This window comes from Drosophila arizonae, chromosome 3 (genome assembly GCF_054131065.1).
Source record: "Drosophila arizonae isolate 15081-1271.41 chromosome 3, UAZ_ARI_1.0, whole genome shotgun sequence".
NCBI classification, from domain to species: Eukaryota; Metazoa; Arthropoda; class Insecta; order Diptera; family Drosophilidae; genus Drosophila; species Drosophila arizonae.
The window spans coordinates 23,851,563-23,870,631 of NC_142923.1; the positions used below are offsets into that span (position 1 = coordinate 23,851,563).

The following is a 19,069-nucleotide window of genomic DNA, read 5'->3' on the forward strand; positions in this document are numbered from 1 at the left end:
ATCGCCAACAATATAATTGTTGTTTAATTAATAAACTATACTTTAGTACTTAGAAGCCTGAAATATAGTCATTGCACCACTCAGCACCGCTATTAGTTAACATTACATTCCCAAACTGTTACTTTACATAAAACTGACTTGAGCGCCAAATTTGAATAGCACAAACTAAGCTCATGAAGGGCCCTGTCAATATATGCAGTTCCAAACACTTTCTTGTTTTTGTAATAAATTTTAATTTATATATATGGTACATATAAAAAACTCCTGAACGGAATTTTCGCCTTTACTAAATTGTTAGTTTTCTTTTCACAATATTATATAAATATATGTACATATGTATGTGTTTTTGTTTTATGTTTCCTTGTATAATAATAGATTGTATATATTGTATTTAGTTTTACTTTAGTAAGATGTATTTCTTTCTTTTCATTTTTTAAAAGTTTTTTTTAACAAAAGTTAACAATTAAACCCATATTTTTGTTCAAATTAACTTAATTTTTTAGTTAGTATTTTTATAAATTTAGATTAGTTTCTTCTCTTTATTTCTTTGTTTTGTTTTGTTTTTTTTTTTTCATTTTTTTTTAATGTCACATTTACGTACATTATTAAATACGCTAAGCATCAACAGAAATCATTTAGCTGACTAAAAACGAAATGAGTTTTCCAATTATGAAGTTCAATTAACTTGCTCCTCAAATGCTGAGCATAAAAATGAAATTGTGGAAATTATTAAAAACTAACACTAATCGATTTAATTTTGTTACTAAAGAGACTATTTACTTAAGGAGCAGATAATGCTAGAATTGGATATATTTTCTTTAAATATTATTTATCTTGCTTTAAATGATTCATTTCATATAGTCAAATGTATCCTGTTGACGTTAGTGTATTGTCTTAGCAGTTTTTCTTTTACGAACATGTGTTTTTCTTTTGTTTAATTTTGCTAATACAGTTGAAGAAAATGAAGTTATAGTTTGCTTTTGTTTTATATACTTAGAGACAAAGCGTTAGTTGCAGTTTTGGTTGTTGTTCAAATTAATAAAAACTTATTCATTAAACTAATAATATGTTAGCAAAACAGGCAGTTTGTGTGCTTTCAACATATCCGATGTATGTCTATAAGTACATAAGAACTTTACAAATATTATCATAGTGTGTGTATGTGTATATATGTGGGTGTTTGTGTAAATGTTAGTATGAATAAACAAAGTCACTAAATAACATAATTTCATTTATTTAGTTGCCTTCGTCTTTGTATTAACTAAATTAACAACATAAAATTAAGGAGTGGGAAAGTTTTGTTTTGAAAAACAATGGATATGCTTTGTGAATACATATATATATATAAATATATACACATATATATGTCATATTTATAAATTTATGCCAAGACATTGGGATTGCAATTCGAGCTTCGAGTTTTGCCAATTACAATTTTTGCAAATTATTTATTAATATTAATTTGTAGCATGCCTAATTTGTATTTCGTATATTAGTTTTTATTCATTAATACAAAGGCTAAGTACTAGGTGTAGACTTATAGGGGTTCCTTGCCTTTAAAGCTTTTTTAACTATTTCGATTTTTCGGTTTTCCATATGTAAATAGTTAATAAATGTGGGCGCTTGCGACTTTTTACTTCAATCTTCTTCAACTTCTTCACTTTGCTCTATAATACTTTCTTTGTTAGTTACACGTATGCTTGATAATGTTAATTATACATTTATATAAATATAAATATATATATGTATAAGTGAGCTTTATATGTGTGTTGTATATTAAACTAGCCGTATTTGTTTATGTTTTTTGTTTGTTTGTTTGTTTTTTTTTTTTTTTTTGTATACACATATAAATTTTGTATATATAGTATATACATATGCAGCTGTTTACTAAATATGCCTGATTGTTGTGCATGTTGTTCTCTTCAGTTGAATTAAACTCAATCGGAGCGCCTTGCCTTATCATCAAAGTTATATATAAAGTAAACTTAAAGCATGCCATAATGTCATATGTATAGCGTTACTATGTAAAAGTTAAAAAAAAAAAAATAAAATAAAATAAAATAAAAAACAATATTGAGTTAAACAAAAAAAAAATAAACTGTACATAATGTCATTAAAGTATTATATAACAATCAAGTTTGGTTACTAATTTGGTTCGAAGCACGCATCTCTGTAAATATATATATATATATTGTTTTTTTATTCTGCAGCTAAAACAAAATACTGTTAGTCTATTGCAAGCCCAATTATACTAAAAATATGTAAATCATATATGTCACATTGTTAAAAAATTAAAGAAAATATTTATATATATCTACATATATATACATATGCATATATACATATATATATATATAATTAATTCATAAATGATTAGCTTCTAAAACTTGTACAGGCCTACAGCTAGCAGGGCGCCCGTGCTAATTAGTCTACATACACGCTTCTTATGTACGTAGTACGTGTTTCCTATATAGAGTATGTGCTATGTCTTGTATACATTGTCTTGTAATGGATTATATGACTATGTGTGTCCGGTTGTATATGTGTGGCTGTGAATTTATATATATATGTATATATATATATATATGAATAGATTAGACGTGCATCATGCTGCGTATTGTTGTTGTTGTGTGGGGGGGCCCAGTCAGTATTTATTCTGAGCCTGGGAGTCTCTTGCGTTGCGTCTTTCTTGTTAGAATTTTGTGGCTTAGTTGTTTTTCGGTTTTCCCTTTTCTTCCCATACATTTCATTCCCATTTTCAGTTGTCTTTCTCAGCGTTTAGGAAATATTGGCGCTGTGCTTGGCTGTTGCGCTGCCCTTGGCTTGTTTCATTTCATTTTAGACTTGGTTTACTCATCCACCGGTGTTGTAGGCGGACTATAACTGCATCAGGATGCGCTACGCTGTTCGCTATCCGGCCTGCGATCTGTGGCAATTTGTAGCAAGTTTCGGAACTCTGTGTCGAGTATTTGGCGTGCCTAAATATAAATGATTTATATTAGAAAATAATACAACAAAGTTATATGCATATATATATTGTAATATTCACCTGTGCATTTTGCGTGGGTATTTGCAAAGCTAGGCCCATGGCATTGGCATCGAAGCCCTCATCCAGCGCCATCAGACCACCATGGACGCCCGATTCGAGCAAGTTATTGGCATATTCCTAGCATGATAATAATCAAGCGACTCAGTTGCATTTAGATCAAAGTAAGAGTCTTTAATTTAAATACTCACCTTCAACCCTATGCTGCTCACCCATCGTATGACACGCTCATTGCTCCACACGAGCACATCGCACAGGCCGTTCTCGCTCATCTTGCGCCTGTGCTCCAGCTCGGTGCGATCATAGTTCAAGCGCTTGAGCATTGAGATGCCATACTGCAGGCTGGTGCGATGAAAGCTATCAACCATTTTTAACTGGCCACGCAAATCCTTCTTGGTCAAATGATCCAGCATGCGTGCATCGACTAGACACTCCATAAAGGTTGTGCGATATTGAGGCAACCCCAGCCCGGGCAGCCAGTAGTTGCCAATCCACTCGTGATTCATGTCCCCTAAACAAAGATGAGGCGGTATTTAGATATCTACCAAAAGTCTGTATGTACTATTGCTTACCAAACGCCAGTGTAGTGCGTGATGTTTGCGGAGCTGAGGGTGAAGTTAGTGAAACCATTTCCTGTATGGCCAAACGTAGTTTGAGCCTGTGTAGGGGATTACTAATACCTATAAAGTGAAAGATTTTGATTTGTTTGAATATAATTTTAGGTGAATTAACTTCATATAGAATGTTCTCACCTATTTCCCGCTGTATCTCCGTGTCGCTAAGTGCGCTCATGATAGCACCGGATTTGACATTGGCGCGACAGGCGGCCACATACCAGGCGGGCATGCCTACCCACAGCTCCAGCCAGGCGACAATGGTTGGTCCGTTCCACAGGGCGAATGGCGTGCCCGCTTTCATGGCCTCGCCCAGCAGATCGTTGCGGTAATCGTGATCTCTGCAAGACATTTTAGTTAGCAAGGAATCATCCATATTTCTGAATCATTTTTGGCACTCACTTCTTTTGCCTGCCATAGTCGACGCTGCTGATCTTCGAGCCTGGCGCGCTGGCTATACGCGGCATCATGCCGCCCGTCATGCTCATGACATCGTAGTTGGAATCCACCTCGCTCAAGCCCATCGACAGATTGCCTATAGACATCATGCTGGGTGAACCATCTGGCAGCGTGTCCTTAACGCCCTTCACCTTCTCCTTTTTGCTAAAGAAACGACCCAGCGAAGACTTAATGCCCTTCTTCTTTTGCACGGCAGCGGCGGCAGCTGCTTCCCTCGACACGCCCGACGTCGGCGTCTGCAGCATGGACATGGAACCCATTGTATTATAGTGACGCAGTGACTCTTGGCTGCCATAGCGCGAGCTGAGCGGCGACAGCCCATAGCCGTGCGAGGACAACGTCATGTGAGCATTCACATGCGGCGAGGCAGCGGGCACCATTGTGCGGCGACGCAGCTCCTCCTGGCTATGGGCGAGCGCCTGGGCGACGCGCTCCAAGCGCATCGAACGTGCCGTCAATGGCGAGGCAGCGCCGCCTGAACTCGAATCACCGGTGGTGGACATGCCGCCGTGCAGCTCCTCCCGCGATGCATCACTGGACAGCACTGGCAAGTTAAGCTGGAAAGTAGAAACTTAGGATGAGACTTCCTTACTCCCTTACTCAGGCTAAACTCTTACCGTATGGTATTTCTGCATGAAATCGCGCTGTGGACTATTGGGCGTACTGCGTCCGCTCATGGGCGGACTTTGTCTGTCCATGGAACGACCGCGTGCCAATAGATTCACATGCTCCAAACTGCCGACGCGCGACTCCAGCTCTTCGGCGCGCGCCTCTGTCGATTGTTTCTCCTCCTGGATGAGGCGAATCTCATTATTGATGGCATCCAGCTGCTCTTGCAGCATCATGGCCAGCGTTTGGGCATCTGTATGGCCGGAGGGCGACATCATATCCGTGGCAGCGGCATACATCGCATCGCTGTCATCGCAATCGCCCACACTGGCCGCCAGCTCGTACGCCTGCTGCTGGGCATGCGCCACCTGCTGCATTTGCAGCTTCTCCCACTCCTGCTCGGCCATCGAGCGGGCCAGAGCATTCTCCTCGGACAGGCGCGATTTACTCGACCGTCGCAGCGAATGCGTCTCGAAGCTGGCATGGGATGTGCTGCGTGTGAAGGCGTTACCCCCACCATCCACCACACTGCTGGGCGAGAGGCTGCGAGTCAGTGCCTCCGTCTGCTGTATATTGTAGGCGATCTCCTGCTGGAGCAGTTGACGCTTGAAATTCTCGATTTCGAGGCGCGTCTTGGACAGCTCCTTCATGATTTCGCTCTTCTCATGGTGCAGCTCCTCGGCCACCTTGCGCGCCTTCTCCAGCTCCTGCGTCAGCGCATTCTTCTCATCCAGCGCACGCATGCGCTCCTTCAGATGCACCTCCAGTCGCTCATTGGACTCGGACAGGAGCTTGTCCACCGTCGATGACAACCGCAAATTGTGCTCTTCATTCATTTTGAGACGCTGATTCAGTCTTACCACCTCGGCGTTCTTCTCATCCAAATTCGCTTCCAAGCCCCGTATGCGATCCTCCGCCGAGCCATGACGTTCTTGAGCCTGCAAAGCGTTCAGCCAAACACGTTTAATAATGCATATTCAAGGGGTATCTCTCGTCATAATGACAACAAATTAGTGTTTGTATTAGTAATGAAAGCTAAATGTGAGGAGTTTTCTTTTGTTCTTGTTTTTGTGAAGGGTATCAGTAGTCGGTGCGCTGAGTTCTTGTGCAGGACAGAATAATAGAGAAAGAGTTGTATATATTCTTGGATATTGTTCTTGTTGTTGTTAGTAAGTGGATTTTTGGAAATAGAAAATCTGTACGAAAATATATACTATATAGACTCAAATTACGTTACACAAAAATTAAGAATAGATATACTATATAAAAAGAATACAAAATTTAGTTGTATAATTGTTGATAATTGAGATTATACTTATGGAACCTGTCGGCGCGCATATTAGTTCGAGTGCATACCTTATTTCCTACCTTTGTCAATGCCTCCATGCGCGCCTTTAGCTGCTCCTCCATATCCGGCTGCAGTTTGGCATGTTGGGCTAGCTTTTGCTCTGAGAGTTCGAGTTTCTCTTCGATGGCGCTGATTTTCTCTTCGTGCAGCTGTCCATGGATGATTTTGTATGTTTTTGTTTTCGATTTTTTGTGGGGTTGGGTGTAGTTTAATTAGTATGTTTTTTGTTTTTTTTTTTGTTTAAATGCAATATGGAGAGGGTACATCATATTATGTAGTATTAGTCACAGTTTTGTAGCGTTTAAGCAGGCATGGGCGAAAACAAGACACTGGCTTCAGAAGTTTTTGCTTGCATGAATATGTGATGCATTTTCTGGGAAAACTTCTTCAAAAGAAAAACTTGGTTGAAAACATTCCATTGGATCAGAAAATTAAAAAAAAATCTTTCGCTTCTATTTCAACAGTTGCTACTCTGCTATTAACATCTTGCTGTTATAGTAAATTCTCATCGTGTTATTAACAGAAGTACTTAACAGAAAAGAGCCAGACATATAAGGCTAGTCGTGCTAACAGCTGTTAACCTCTTCAAAATTATTTTAAAAAGTTTACAAAATAATAATAAGGCAAAATTCATGATTATATTCACACTGAAAAATTATGTCATAAGCTTAAATATTTCCTGACTTTATAACGCTGTCCAAAATTGCTGAGAAACATAATAATTAATAGCGGAAATAAGACATTAAAAATACACATATATAGATAGGTAGGGTAGATTGCTTTGCAGTGCAGTGTTTTGATTAATTAATGAAATTCGCCCATGCCTCGAAACCATAACCAATTCCATGTATATATAGATTTCTGTCTATTTATATTTATACGCACCTTTAGCTGTGCCTCCTTGTGCCGCAGTTCCTGCTCCAGTTTCTCGTTCAGATCGTGCAGCGAGGTGGACTCCCGTTGAGCATTAAGATAACGTTTCTCCAGCGTAGCTATGCGCTCCTCCTGAAAGTGTTGCATATGTGATATATTTCTCGTATTTCTAATCAATCTTGCTACACTATACCTGATCTTCCTTTTGTGCCACATTTTCGCGCAAATCTCGCTGGAGCTTCGAGCATTGATCCTGCGCCTTGCAATGCTCCTTTTGCACACGCGACAGATTCTCTTCCAGCTCATTAATCTTATTGTTCAGATCGGAGACGCGACGCTGCCATTGCGACAATTCAGAGGTCTACGAATAATGAGAGAAAGTTAAAGTTAGTTATTAAAGGTATATTAATATCATTATCGAATATATCTATGTGAATTGGAATTATATTATTCTCATGCTGAGCTGCTGCTAAATATATTAAAATTTTAATTTTATAATTAGCAAATACTATTCGAATTTGTGTGCATTTCGCTTAAGTTCCTTATCTCATGTACGGCCTTGACGATTTAATTATTTACGTAAGCTTAGATCAATGTCTAATGCTGTTGATAATCAAACAACAGTCAATCGCATTATATTGCAACAACAATGAAAAGCCTCAATTATGTTAAGCACTTAAAATAAGGTTTATCGTCATTCGAAATAGTTGTTTGCTTTATCAACACATGGACACATCTCGCTGTGAGTCATCGCTTGTCTAACAGCGTAGCTCGAGTTGTTGGCAATGATGTTATGTTGTTACCCCTGCCGCGGCCTGCTCACCTGCTTCTCGATGATCGTTTGTAGCTCGTGTGTTTTGGCCGCATATTCGTTTATTTCGCTCGCATCGCCGTTGACCCCGCCGCCGTTGCCGCCAGCCAGCTGCAACAACAAAAGGTATAGAATGTAAAATACACGCTTGATTGCATAAACAGATATCACACACACACACACACGCGCGCACACACACGTACACACACCTTCTCTTTGATGCCATTTTCTCCGGTTGCTGCGCTTCCCGAGCTAATACCGCCACCGCTTTGCAAAGCGCCAGTTTTATATTGGTTTAGCTCCTCTTTGGTTGTATTCAGCTCTTCCTCCAGCGCATTGTTCTTCTCGATGGACAGACGCAGACGTTCGCGCACTTTCTCGTCCAGAGCCTTGTGATGCTCGAACAGAGATTTGAGCGCTTTGAGCACCTCTACTTCGCTGGAGACGCCGCTCTGCGCGGCCGCCTGTCGCTTCACGACGGTCATGCGCAGCGATCGCTCATGTCGCGACACCAAGCACTCCAAATGTTCCAGCAGCAGCTATAACAATATATACAGATTTAGTTGGATTTATGCCATATATAGCTAAAGCCATGTGCAGCATACCCGCGTATTGTTGCGCTCCGCTTTAAGCTCTCCGATTTCTTCATCACGTTCCAGCAGAGTTTCGCGCGCTTGCGTCAGCTCCTTGGTGAGCGTAGCGAACTCCTGGAAAAGCGAAAGTCATAAAATGAGATTATATTTATTGAGATTGAATATTTGTTCACTTACCTGCGGCAGATTGGCATTGATTTGACGCTGTAAGCTGTCCCGCTCCTTTTCCACTTCGTGCAGCTTCACCTCCGTTTCGCCCAAACGCTCCTGCGCCTCGCGCAAACTATCCATTAGCTTGTCCCGCTCATCGAGCATGGACACCATCAGCTGCTCAAAGTTCGCATCTTCGCCGCTGAACTGCGAGGAGCGCTGCGATATGCTGTCTTCCGATATTGTGGGCATTACGTCGCACATCATGTTCCACATTATTTAGTTGGCCACCAGAGCACGGGAACGCATGTAAGACTGGAAAAAAAATTAGTTTTAATTATAGAAATCACTTTCTTCATATGGAGTTAAATAAGAGTTAAGAGACTAATAACTTCAGCAGTTTTACATGCGAGGGTGGTCTTAAAAATATGTATTATATGTATTTTTAATAAAAATCATTTAGGCAGCCCTCGTAGAAGTTAATTTAATCTTTTGATATATTTAAAATCTAAAAACTGATTTTTATTGAAGAGACTTTGTATAAAATAAACTAAGATTGATTAAACAGCCCTAGAGATATGAGTCTAATCTTGTTTCCTTAAAGATCTCGTATTTGATTGCATTGAAAATAATCATCAATTTTATACTTTCATTGAATAGTATATTATTTAAGATTGTCATATTCTGAAGAATTTTGATTTCATATGAAAATATATATACATACATACATCTATGTATATTTTTAATGTAGATTATTTTATTTATAACTCTGCTTACGCACGCAAACTAAGAGTAAATGCAACATCTATATAAATATGCACACATCAAATATAGAACATCAATGTCTTAAAGCTCTCTTTTAAAATACGTCTAAACATTTAACCGGTTTGAGCCGGTATAACACAATTTTCCTATTACTCAAATTAACGATTTCGAAAAACCAGTATAAAAATGCGAGAAATTTAATTTAAAATAAAAAATAACTGTTAATATATGGTTTGCCTTAAATCGTTGGCTAGCCAATTAAAACGGTTAAATAGCCTACGCTTTTTGCCCACGCCTCTGGAGCTTTACTTTTTGTTTATGCTCAGTTTTCCGCCCCCTTCCAAAGTCGTTTACGCCCGTGTATTGGTTTAAAGACATTCCAATTGGACCAACACACTGAACATGTCTAATAAGGCTTTTATCATAGGCGCCGCATTGATAACAAGTTTTTTTTACAGCAACACACGTACGCTACGGACACACGCACACCCATACACATACACACACCGCTTATGTGTGTATATACATACACGCATGCCAGCACGCACACATATGTACAGCTTTTTCTTTTTTATATTATAATTTTTTAAATTTAAATTAATGTTTCTCACATGCATTGAACACTAATTATAGCAAACACATAAAAATTAAGAGTCGCGGGTTAACAGCTGCTGCACTTGGTGGTTTAATGATTGGTAAAACGCCTTTTCACGAGCATAGAGCGACGGCTTTTATGCAAAAAGAGCAAAAAACTCCCTTCCTCCCTGGCACAAACACGTACCCCGTAGCCAACAAGGATCGTTCGCACGGCGACAGCGCAGCAGCAGCAACAACAACTTTTGTTGCTGTTTAGCTTTTGCATATATATCTATTTAATTGTTGCAATTGTAGCAAGTTTTATATATTTCCGATTGATTTTTATGTGCGAAAAAAGGCAGCTCGTTTCTTTTTTGGTTGCCACTTAGGTAAAAATGTAAATGTTGCCATCTAGTTTCAATATTTTGTATATTTTTAGCACTCTGGCAGGCTAGTTTGTTTGAGAATATATCATTTATGCTATAATGTTTTATTTAACTTAAAACTATTTTAAAAGGTTATTAAATAAAATGACAATAATTGTAAAACTGCTTAATTAATATATATTGTATATTATGATTGCATTACATGCCATATCGAATGTAACGGCTGACTATCGATAAATAACAGTATGAGCAACATTGCTCTGTTATTGTAACATGGCTCACAGTTCTTTTTTTTTAGCAATATCACTCACAGTTTTAGCCGCATTGCCTACAGTTTTTACACACAGAGCAAGCGCCCTCGTTTATGTTTTATTTTTTAGTGTTATAATTAATAAAAATAAACAATTAGTATAGTCTTAACGTGTTGCCATAGAAATCAATAGAGCGCCGCAGCTAACAACAAAATGGGGTAAGTACGAAAAATATGTCTAATACAATTTCAAACGCTGTAAATTGTGTGAAAAATCGACGCCGACGTTTTCCTTGCTGATGCTATTGTTGTTGTTGTTGCTGCTGCTGTTGGTGTTTCTATCACGGTTGTTGTTGCTGCTGCTCGTCTCGGATAAGGTGTAAATATATGCCATATATACAATGAGAATTGATGAAATATGTACGTAGGTGTAGGCTGGCAAACGCCGCCCGTCGATACCAATTATGCGCGTGTAAGTGTCTTCTGTATGTGTGTAGGTGTAGGTGTGCGTACGCGCATTTGTGTATGTGTGCGTGCGTGTATGTGTGCAGTAAACTTGAGCAAAATCAAAACGAGGCTACAAAACACTTAAGCGCATAATGCAATTTAGTCACCAAGGCAAGAGTCGACACCCCCTAACCCTAACCCCCTCTCCCATTAACCGTAACCCCTGCCACCAGCACAACCTCCACCGCAACCATCAACCACCAATAAGAACAACAATGCCAATGACATGGTGCCGACAATATCAATAAGAATTACAACAACAACAACAGCAACAGCAGCAGCAATAATACCCAGCACCTATGTATGTTCTTTTGTAGCTTTTGAACTGAGTGCAAGATTTGTTGTTGTTGCTGCTGCTGCCATGACAGCCGTTTCAGATATATGTATATACTAAAATTATAAATGTTTACGCCGCCGTTCTATCTAAATATTCAATTTGTTATCTAGAGCTTCGGTATTATGTGATGTCTGAAATGTTTGGAATTTGATTGAGCACTCTAAAAAAAAATTACAGTGAACTATCCCCTTAAGTGAACAGGCGGAATAGAATGATTTATCATTTACAGTGAACTTTGCGTGTGTTGAACAATTAAAAAAAGGTGCCAGTGTTTATTGAACATTTTAACCATATCGTAAACTATGGATATGCTGAGCAGGCGGAAATTAGATTTAATTAAGTAGAGGAAAATACAGTAAACTGTGCTTATATTGAACAATCCCACACAGGTTATCGAATAAGGACTTGATTAGGAATCTGAAAAACACAGTGAACTAAGCTTATGTTGAACAGTCTTAAAACTTTTGTTTGAATATATACAGTAAGCCATGGACAAGCTAAACATTGAGTTAGTTAAATATATAAATAATTATAAAATGCGATAAATTATTTTGCATCAAAATGGCAATATGTAAACAACTTCAATAGGCTTTGAAAAACACACTTATATTTAGTTAATTAACAATTTACATAACTAATTATTGCAAAATATTACTTTAAAAATAATATTAATTTTATGATTATAAATATTTCTGTTAATGTAAGGAATTAATTTTTCTTGCATTTCTTGAACATATTTATTTATTTTAGTTTATTTTTTGTTAATTTTAAAACTTGATTCAACATTAGTTAAAAAAAAAAAAAAATAAATAAATAATTTTTTTTTTTTAAATATATTTTAATGATTTAATAATAATAGTTTATTATTGCTATTATGTATGTATTTCTTGCCTACATAAGTCACGTTAACATAATTAATTAATTTGAGTTTGCAAGTTGAGCAACATATGGAGGGCTCACTGTATCGATTGCTAGTTTGTTCGCATTTCCTCTATATCAATTAGCAGCCCGCACAGCCATATAAAGATCTAAATATACCGTTAGCAACTTGGTCACATATTGTATTTATTGTACGACAACCGACTTCCTCCTTCCTTCTCCCACTGTCCCTTAGCAAGCGTGTACAAATTAAATATTAAGCCGACGTGCAAGAATTTAAATGGAATTTTTAATTAATCACCTGTGGGTGCTGCTGCTGCTGCTGCCGCCGCTGCTTCCATCTCCTTTACTCCTTTCATCTGTCTATCTCGCACAAACAGAGAGCAACCGATTTTCACTTGCCAGGCGCACGTGTTCCATATTGATCCAAAGACGAAACGCACATGGATCACGGCCAGCATGAAGGCGGTCAATGTGAGCTTCTTCTACGACATCTCACGGAACTTATACCGCATCATTAGCGTCGAGGGCACCAAGGCGGTCATCAATTCAACAATTACGCCCAGCATGACATTCACACAAACATCCCAAAAGTTTGGACAATGGAGCGATGTACGCGCCAATACGGTTTACGGCCTGGGCTTCTCCTCGGAGGCCGAACTGACAAAGGTCTGTCTGTCTATCTAAGTGTACTATCCCCCTTCATCAATGATCCTATCGTCATTTTTGTCCTTTCCTTAGTTTGTGGAAAAATTCCAGGAGGTTAAGGAGGCCACCAAGAATGCCATGAAATCTGCGAACGGATCGAACGCAGTGACGCCCACCACCTCGGCGAATACATCTCCGATATCGGGACGCGCTGTGGGCGCCATGCAGAATGACAACACCAACATCGATCCTCACACCGTGGAACCGCCGAATTTAAGTAATACCAATACACAGAATGCCAATCCCGATAGTCCCTCGCATAAGCTGCTGAACACTAGCGACGGCAAGCAGGACATTGGATCGGCCACGCCTTCGCCACAGCCAACGATGGGCATAGTGGCTGGCACAGCGACCCTTGCTGGCAGTGGTAGTGGCGGAGGCGGTGGCGGTGGTGGTGGTGGTATTACAATCTCTTCTGGTGGCAGCATCGTGGGCATGCACACTGGACCTGGAGCGGGCGCAACGGCCGAGCAGCAGCTCAAATATGAAAACGAACGCCTGAAAATGGCACTGGCGCAGAGGTAGGAGACAGAGAGACAGACACATATATGCAGTGGTTGTCCAGCTTCTATTATAATCGTAAAATGTATTCCAAACAGTTGCGCCAATGCCAAGAAGTGGGAAATTGAGCTGGCCACCTTGAAGAACAATAACATACGCCTGACCAGCGCCTTGCAGGTGTGTATTACATTTACAATTTGTCCTTGCCGGAATGTGTTGTAAAGCTCACACTCACGAATCCCACAGGAATCGACGGCTAATGTGGACGAATGGAAGCGCCAGCTGCACACCTACAAGGAGGAGAACATACGCCTCAAGCGTGAAATGGAACTGATGCGTGTTGGCGGCGCCGGCGGTGCTGCTGCTGGTGGCAGTGCCTCAGAGGATGAGCTGCGACGCGAGGTGGCTGCGTTGAAGGCGCGCACAGAGACGCTGCAGGCGGAATTGCTGCAACATGAAATAGAGCTTAAAACGGCCAATATGAGTTTACGTGAAAAGTGCAATGATCAAACTGTAATTAAACATATATTCTATAACTATATATATATATATGTGCAGAGACTAATGTAGCTAATTGCAGCTGGCAAAGATGAGTGAACTGAATGTGCTGTTCGCCAAGAGTCTGTCGGATCTGTATGCGGTGCAAAAGGATATGGAGAATGTTATACATCCTGCCAAGTGCACTTGAGACGCCGAGTTCGGTGCACACAGAAAGGTTGATTGCTTGAACTTTGTTTGTTTGCCAACTATAATGGGATTATATTAATGCAATTGTTTTCAATTTAGGTTTCAGCGCAGGAACAGACTACAATGGCAACCACTATAACATCAGAGACAACAACGACAACAGCAACAACAACTAGCAAACGTTATTTAAGCAATTATCTAACGGCCGACGCCGAGAGCACGCTGTCCAATGTCACCTCCATACACACACAGCTGCAATCGTCGTCGCATTACGAAGCGCATAACATGGCCCAGCTGCAGGCGTTAGATAAGCACTCGTCGCTACTGCAGGAGCTGCATCAGCGTCAGCTGCAGGCCGCTGCCATGTCGCGACCCAACTCCGCTGTCACTGATGCAGCCGCCTCCAGTGGAGCTGCCGGCGGCACCAAAACTGCCACCATACTCGTTTCCAAATCAAAAACCAAAACTGGGCTGCCCCTGTTGCTGAAGAATTCCATTAACAATTAGGGAAATGAGAAATGAAAAAAAAAAGATAACAGAAAAGGAAAATTGAAACAGAAAATCAATAAGCAGACGCGAATCATTGCATTTTTGTAAACTTTGTATTTGGTAGTTTTGTATACGAAAGCAAAACGGAACAGAAACCACACTCTCAACTCAACTGAACTCAACTCAACTCAGAAAAAGGAAAAACACCCACACACTCACTGTAGGTTTATATGTATATGTATTTAATGTATCTTTCGGTATTCATCCCCAACCCAAAGTGAACAAATTGCCCAGTATTCCAGTATTCTTTTCAAAATTGTACGCATTTTGTCTGTGTCGTGGTAACTTTTATAGCATTTAAGTCGAAAACAAGTTTTTAAAATTCTCGAACGCATTCAAGTGCAATATAAAGGAACCTTAACAATTAATTGATATTATGTGCTCCATATAGTTTTATTTCTTCTGCTAATTGTTAATTAATTTTTAATGAGAGCTTGACAATGAATCCAAAGTCCCGGAATCGAAAACCTCTGACGAATGATATACAATTTTATTTATTTATATATAAAAAATCAAATCAAGAAAATGTGCTCGAAAAATTTTCTGGTATTTTTAACACATAAATTTTGGTATTTAAAAAACTGTCATAAAATTAATTTATATATTTGTATTTTTATTTTGTAATTTGAAATGAAGATTTGAATGAAGTTTGTTTATTTCTTATCAATATTTCTCTTTAGATTTGCAAAGTTTTAATTAGCAAATTTATATGAACAAACTTATTTATTGCAATTAAACTTTAACTAACAATGACTTAGACGACGAAGCATACTAAATCACATAAAGAATAATTATTTTATAAATGAACAAATAAGAAAATACGAAACTAGCAAAGTAAAATTAAACGAATACCAAGTCAAGTATGTACGTGCAACAGTGGAAAACTAGTTTAATATATTAACAAATTATATAAATATATATGTATATGTACATATGTACATATATACATATGTATGTGTATCGAATGAACAACAAATGCAACTTGAAAACCGCAAGCAAAATAATATCAATATGCAATTTCCCCTCTAGACACTTAGAAACACACCCACACACACCTACACCCAGACTCCCTCCGTTGCGAAACGGGGAAAATGGGAAGGAACGCTTAAACGGTTATTTGGATGCCATATTGTTATGCAATTTGACCGGTTCGTTTTTTGCATCAATAAAATTATCCAGTTAAAGCAAAAGGTAAATAAAATCAAATAATAAACGAAGCAAATGTTGAACATACAAAACTTAGCAGTTAAAAGCAAACAAACATATGAAATAAATAAAAATAAAATTCAATATGATTAAAAACAAAATACTTTGATGAATTCTTGAGGGCGGTTTTTTGTCTGAAAGCGATCAACAAATTTAATATTATTTGTGAATTAAACGCAAAGAAACATATGAAATAAATAAAATTAAATTTCAATATGATTAAACACTAATCGATTTTTGTATTTTTCTGGGGGAGGATTGCTAACATTGAAAATTTGTTTATATAAACTGGTTTTAATAATTGTGAACTTTTTGTTCTTTTGTATGTTTTTAAAAAATATAGTATAAGCTAATTTAATAATTTCCTTTTTTTCAGGGCCCCGAATCAATTGTTTTTTAAATTCCATGTAAATCCAAAATTTTTTATGTTAAAATTGGAAACCTTCCAAATGGGAAAACTTAACAGGAAACCGATAATAAAATGGCAGCCTTAAAGAATTTAAACACACATTGATAATTTTTTGCAATAGATTTTCTAATTAATTATTTGTTGCACTTTAAAGAAGAATCTTAGAAAAGCTACAATAATCTACAATATATAAATGTAATATGTACATAAATATACATGGATGTGTGATTTAAACAAATAGGGATTTAAACAGTTCCGTCTTGGACTCATCCGTCCAGTCACTTGCTTCGTTGGGAGCCATGAAATTGATGAGCTTATTATGCACCACATAGCTAAAGGAAAGACAGAGAGAGAGAGAGAGAGAGACGGTAAGTTAAACTATTATTTTATTATAGTTTATTATGTTTGATGCCTACCGCAACTTTCTGCCTTTGCTAGCCCTGGTGTCCACTTTCTTTTTCATCTTCTGGCGCAGCTTCTGCAGCTCCACAAACTGTTTGGTTATGTCGCCCATGCTGGACGTGGTGCTGGCCTTGTACTCAATCAGTTCGCGCAGCTGCTGATGATAGAAATCGCTGTCATCGTAGATGTGCGTTTGCCTTTGGTCCTTGTTGCTTAATTCGGAATTCTCTTGGTCAGCCTCTTGCTCCAGCTGTCGTTTCTCTTGCTGCTGCGGCTGATTGCTCTTGAGAGTTTGGGATTTCTCAATGAGTGCACTACGATTGGCCAGCGCACTGTCGATCTTCTTGATGACATCGTAATCGTCTTGCATGGATTTTCGCTTCGTACCCGCTCCAGGTGTCAACAGCTTGGTGCGATCATCCCATTTGAGCAGCACCTCATTCCGATAGCTTCGCATATTCTCGAAATTGCTTTGCAGCGCGCTCGCAAAGCATTTGCTCGGCGGCTCCGACTCGGAGCTGGACTCTGCTGGCAGTTTCCGCTTGATGGCTTGGCGCAGCTCACTGTGCTGCTGCGTAAGCACCGACTGCAGGGCGAGCAGTTGATGCAGCAGCTTGGAGCTTCGCTCCTGGGCTTCCTTTAGCACCGTTTGCAGCTCCTCATTCTTATCGCTGAGCGCTTGCAGCGTCTCTGGAGGAGGCAATTGATTCGACTTGCTGGTGAATTTCTGTGTGTTGATGCGTAGCTCCAAGAGACGCTCCCAAATCTGCAGTTGATTCTGCACACAGAGTCCTTTCTGGACTTCGGCTTGTTGATTGGTTTTGGACATGATTTCGTTCATATCTATTGTCTCATTTTCTGAGTCGTTATCTTCTGAATCGCTCTCCTCGTCGTCGTCATCATCATCCTCATAGTCATCATCACCATCCTCGTCCTCGTCTTCATCGCTATCATCATCTTTCTTCTGCTCTCCGCCATTCTCATAATCCACGCTGCTATCATCATCTTCACTTTGAGCTCCACTCGTATCAATTTTTGCAGCTTTCAACTTGCTGTTAAAAGCCTTCAATTTCTCAGCTTCATCCTCATCTGTGTCACTCTCTTCATATGGCACCTCCTCGTCCTCCTCATCTTCACTTTCTTCTTCGTTGTCCTCCTCCTCCTCCTCAAGTTCTTTGCGACTGCTTATTTTGCCCTTGTATCGTTCGCTCTGCTCGGATAACAATTTCACATTCCGTTTACGAAAATCTGTGCTGCGCGCATCGGGCAAATCGTATTCATCCTCAAAATCCGCAACGCGCGCTTTGGTGGCCACATCAATGTCAGATTCATCATCGCTCTCGCTGTCATTGGGATGGGCGAGCAGTTTGCTCACCTTTTCGGCCACTGTCTCTGGTTGCTTCTTTGATTTTCTCAACATTTTCGTAGCTATTTCATTTATTTTTCTTAACAAAAACAAAACCTGTGAAATCTGCCGCAACACGTGAAGGTAGAATTCACTCCGGAACTGAGTCCGATTGTTAGAGTTAGTGTGTAATTGAACTAAATCGTGCTCATCGATATTTGGACTAAGTTATTATATCGATATTTTTGAGCAACAGGTTAAACTGTGCTACAAAAATATAATCAATTTTTAATTAAAATTGATTTTCCTTAATCAATTTTATTATTAATCTCATTATACAAGATGTCGAGTGTACTGTTAAGATAGCTGACGCAAAGTTAGAGTACTCGTTATATTTAAATATAATGCCTTCAATTATTTTACAATCAAATTGGATGTAAATAAATAAATAAATAAAATAAATAAATTATTACCACATTACATTCAAATTATTCTTTACTGTTTATAGTAATGTATTTGAATGTTGTTGAGGACAGGAGTTTATTGTATTTTGAAAACTGCTTAGTTTGGAGAATATTTTATTGATGCAAAAAACGTAGCATACTTACAGGCTGTACATTTTAATTTAAAATGGTTTAATATATTTTTTAATCATTCAGCATCATCATCAATGAAACAGCATATTTTTTCACTATATTAAAACCATTTAAAATTGTTACTTTAAAAAGTTATATTTTATGTCTAGACATGCACTTTTAATTATAGTAATACTGTATAAAATGCACTATAATTATCAGTGTAATAGCACGAGTTAATGTTGATATATCAATAGATGGAATTCTAAATTGCAAACTCTTTAATACACAAACTCTCGACACGCTGCCTCATTAAAATGAACAATGTGATTGCCTTATCAGAGCAGGTGCATCTTGATAACTATTCGCACACACATTCTCAGCCACACATACATATATCTATGTGTGTGTGTGTATGAATGCCAACAGCTGCACACACTTGCGCACACTATTCATAGCATACAATGGGGGGCTGTGAAATGTC

At 38.7% G+C, this 19,069-nt stretch overlaps 3 protein-coding genes and 1 long non-coding RNA gene across 6 annotated transcripts; 2 read left to right on the forward strand and 2 right to left on the reverse strand.

Moving 5' to 3' along the window:
* Positions 1 to 550: 550 nt before the first annotated feature.
* On the reverse strand, positions 551 to 10,254 carry Liprin-alpha (PTPRF interacting protein alpha). 3 transcript variants are annotated; one of them, XM_018002252.2, is made up of 15 exons: positions 10,050 to 10,253; positions 8,531 to 8,818; positions 8,366 to 8,467; positions 7,970 to 8,299; positions 7,773 to 7,871; positions 7,143 to 7,310; positions 6,962 to 7,081; positions 6,097 to 6,225; positions 4,737 to 5,666; positions 4,063 to 4,676; positions 3,799 to 4,001; positions 3,619 to 3,726; positions 3,238 to 3,557; positions 3,050 to 3,166; positions 551 to 2,978 (listed from the first exon to the last, which is right to left on the reverse strand). In XM_018002252.2, the coding sequence occupies exons 2-15, from the start codon at positions 8,777 to 8,779 to the stop codon at positions 2,889 to 2,891; spliced, it is 3,579 nt and encodes a 1,192-aa protein (XP_017857741.1). In that variant the 5' UTR covers positions 8,780 to 8,818; positions 10,050 to 10,253; the 3' UTR covers positions 551 to 2,888. The 3 variants fall into 3 exon arrangements, with proteins under 3 accessions (XP_017857741.1, XP_017857739.1, XP_017857742.1); XM_018002250.2 differs by having other exon boundaries at positions 6,085 to 6,225; XM_018002253.2 differs by lacking the exon at positions 6,097 to 6,225 and having other exon boundaries at positions 10,050 to 10,254.
* Positions 10,255 to 10,512: 258 nt separating this feature from the next.
* On the forward strand, positions 10,513 to 15,295 carry homer (protein). Its single transcript, XM_018002261.2, is given in 7 exon segments — positions 10,513 to 10,699; positions 12,584 to 12,872; positions 12,945 to 13,432; positions 13,511 to 13,589; positions 13,659 to 13,925; positions 13,993 to 14,127; positions 14,199 to 15,295. Coding segments are annotated over 7 exon segments (1,671 nt in total). The 5' UTR covers positions 10,513 to 10,694; the 3' UTR covers positions 14,607 to 15,295.
* LOC149269925 (uncharacterized) lies at positions 10,959 to 12,577 on the forward strand. The gene is made up of 3 exons (XR_016269479.1): positions 10,959 to 11,586; positions 11,714 to 11,832; positions 12,439 to 12,577. It is a non-coding gene; the product is annotated as an uncharacterized LOC149269925 (long non-coding RNA).
* A 1,073-nt stretch (positions 15,296 to 16,368) lies between the features above and the next one.
* Positions 16,369 to 18,196, reverse strand: Aatf (Apoptosis antagonizing transcription factor). The gene is made up of 2 exons (XM_018002262.2): positions 16,680 to 18,196; positions 16,369 to 16,595 (listed from the first exon to the last, which is right to left on the reverse strand). Exons 1-2 carry the CDS (start codon positions 18,083 to 18,085, stop codon positions 16,493 to 16,495), a joined length of 1,509 nt encoding a protein of 502 aa, XP_017857751.1. The 5' UTR covers positions 18,086 to 18,196; the 3' UTR covers positions 16,369 to 16,492.
* Between the last annotated feature and the right edge of the window lie 873 nt (positions 18,197 to 19,069).

Coding starts and splice junctions, on each gene's coding strand:
- Aatf (XM_018002262.2), bottom strand. CDS start 18,085: ATGTTGAGAAAATCAAAGAAGCAACCAGAGACAGTGGCCGAAAAGGTG. Junction 16,596..16,679: donor AGCAAAGGCAGAAAGTTGCG/GTAGGCATCAAA, acceptor TCTTTCCTTTAG/CTATGTGGTGCATAATAAGC.
- Liprin-alpha (XM_018002250.2), bottom strand. CDS start 8,779: ATGTGGAACATGATGTGCGACGTAATGCCCACAATATCGGAAGACAGC. Junction 7,311..7,772: donor AAACGATCATCGAGAAGCAG/GTGAGCAGGCCG, acceptor CATTATTCGTAG/ACCTCTGAATTGTCGCAATG. Junction 3,558..3,618: donor ACGCACTACACTGGCGTTTG/GTAAGCAATAGT, acceptor ATCTTTGTTTAG/GGGACATGAATCACGAGTGG.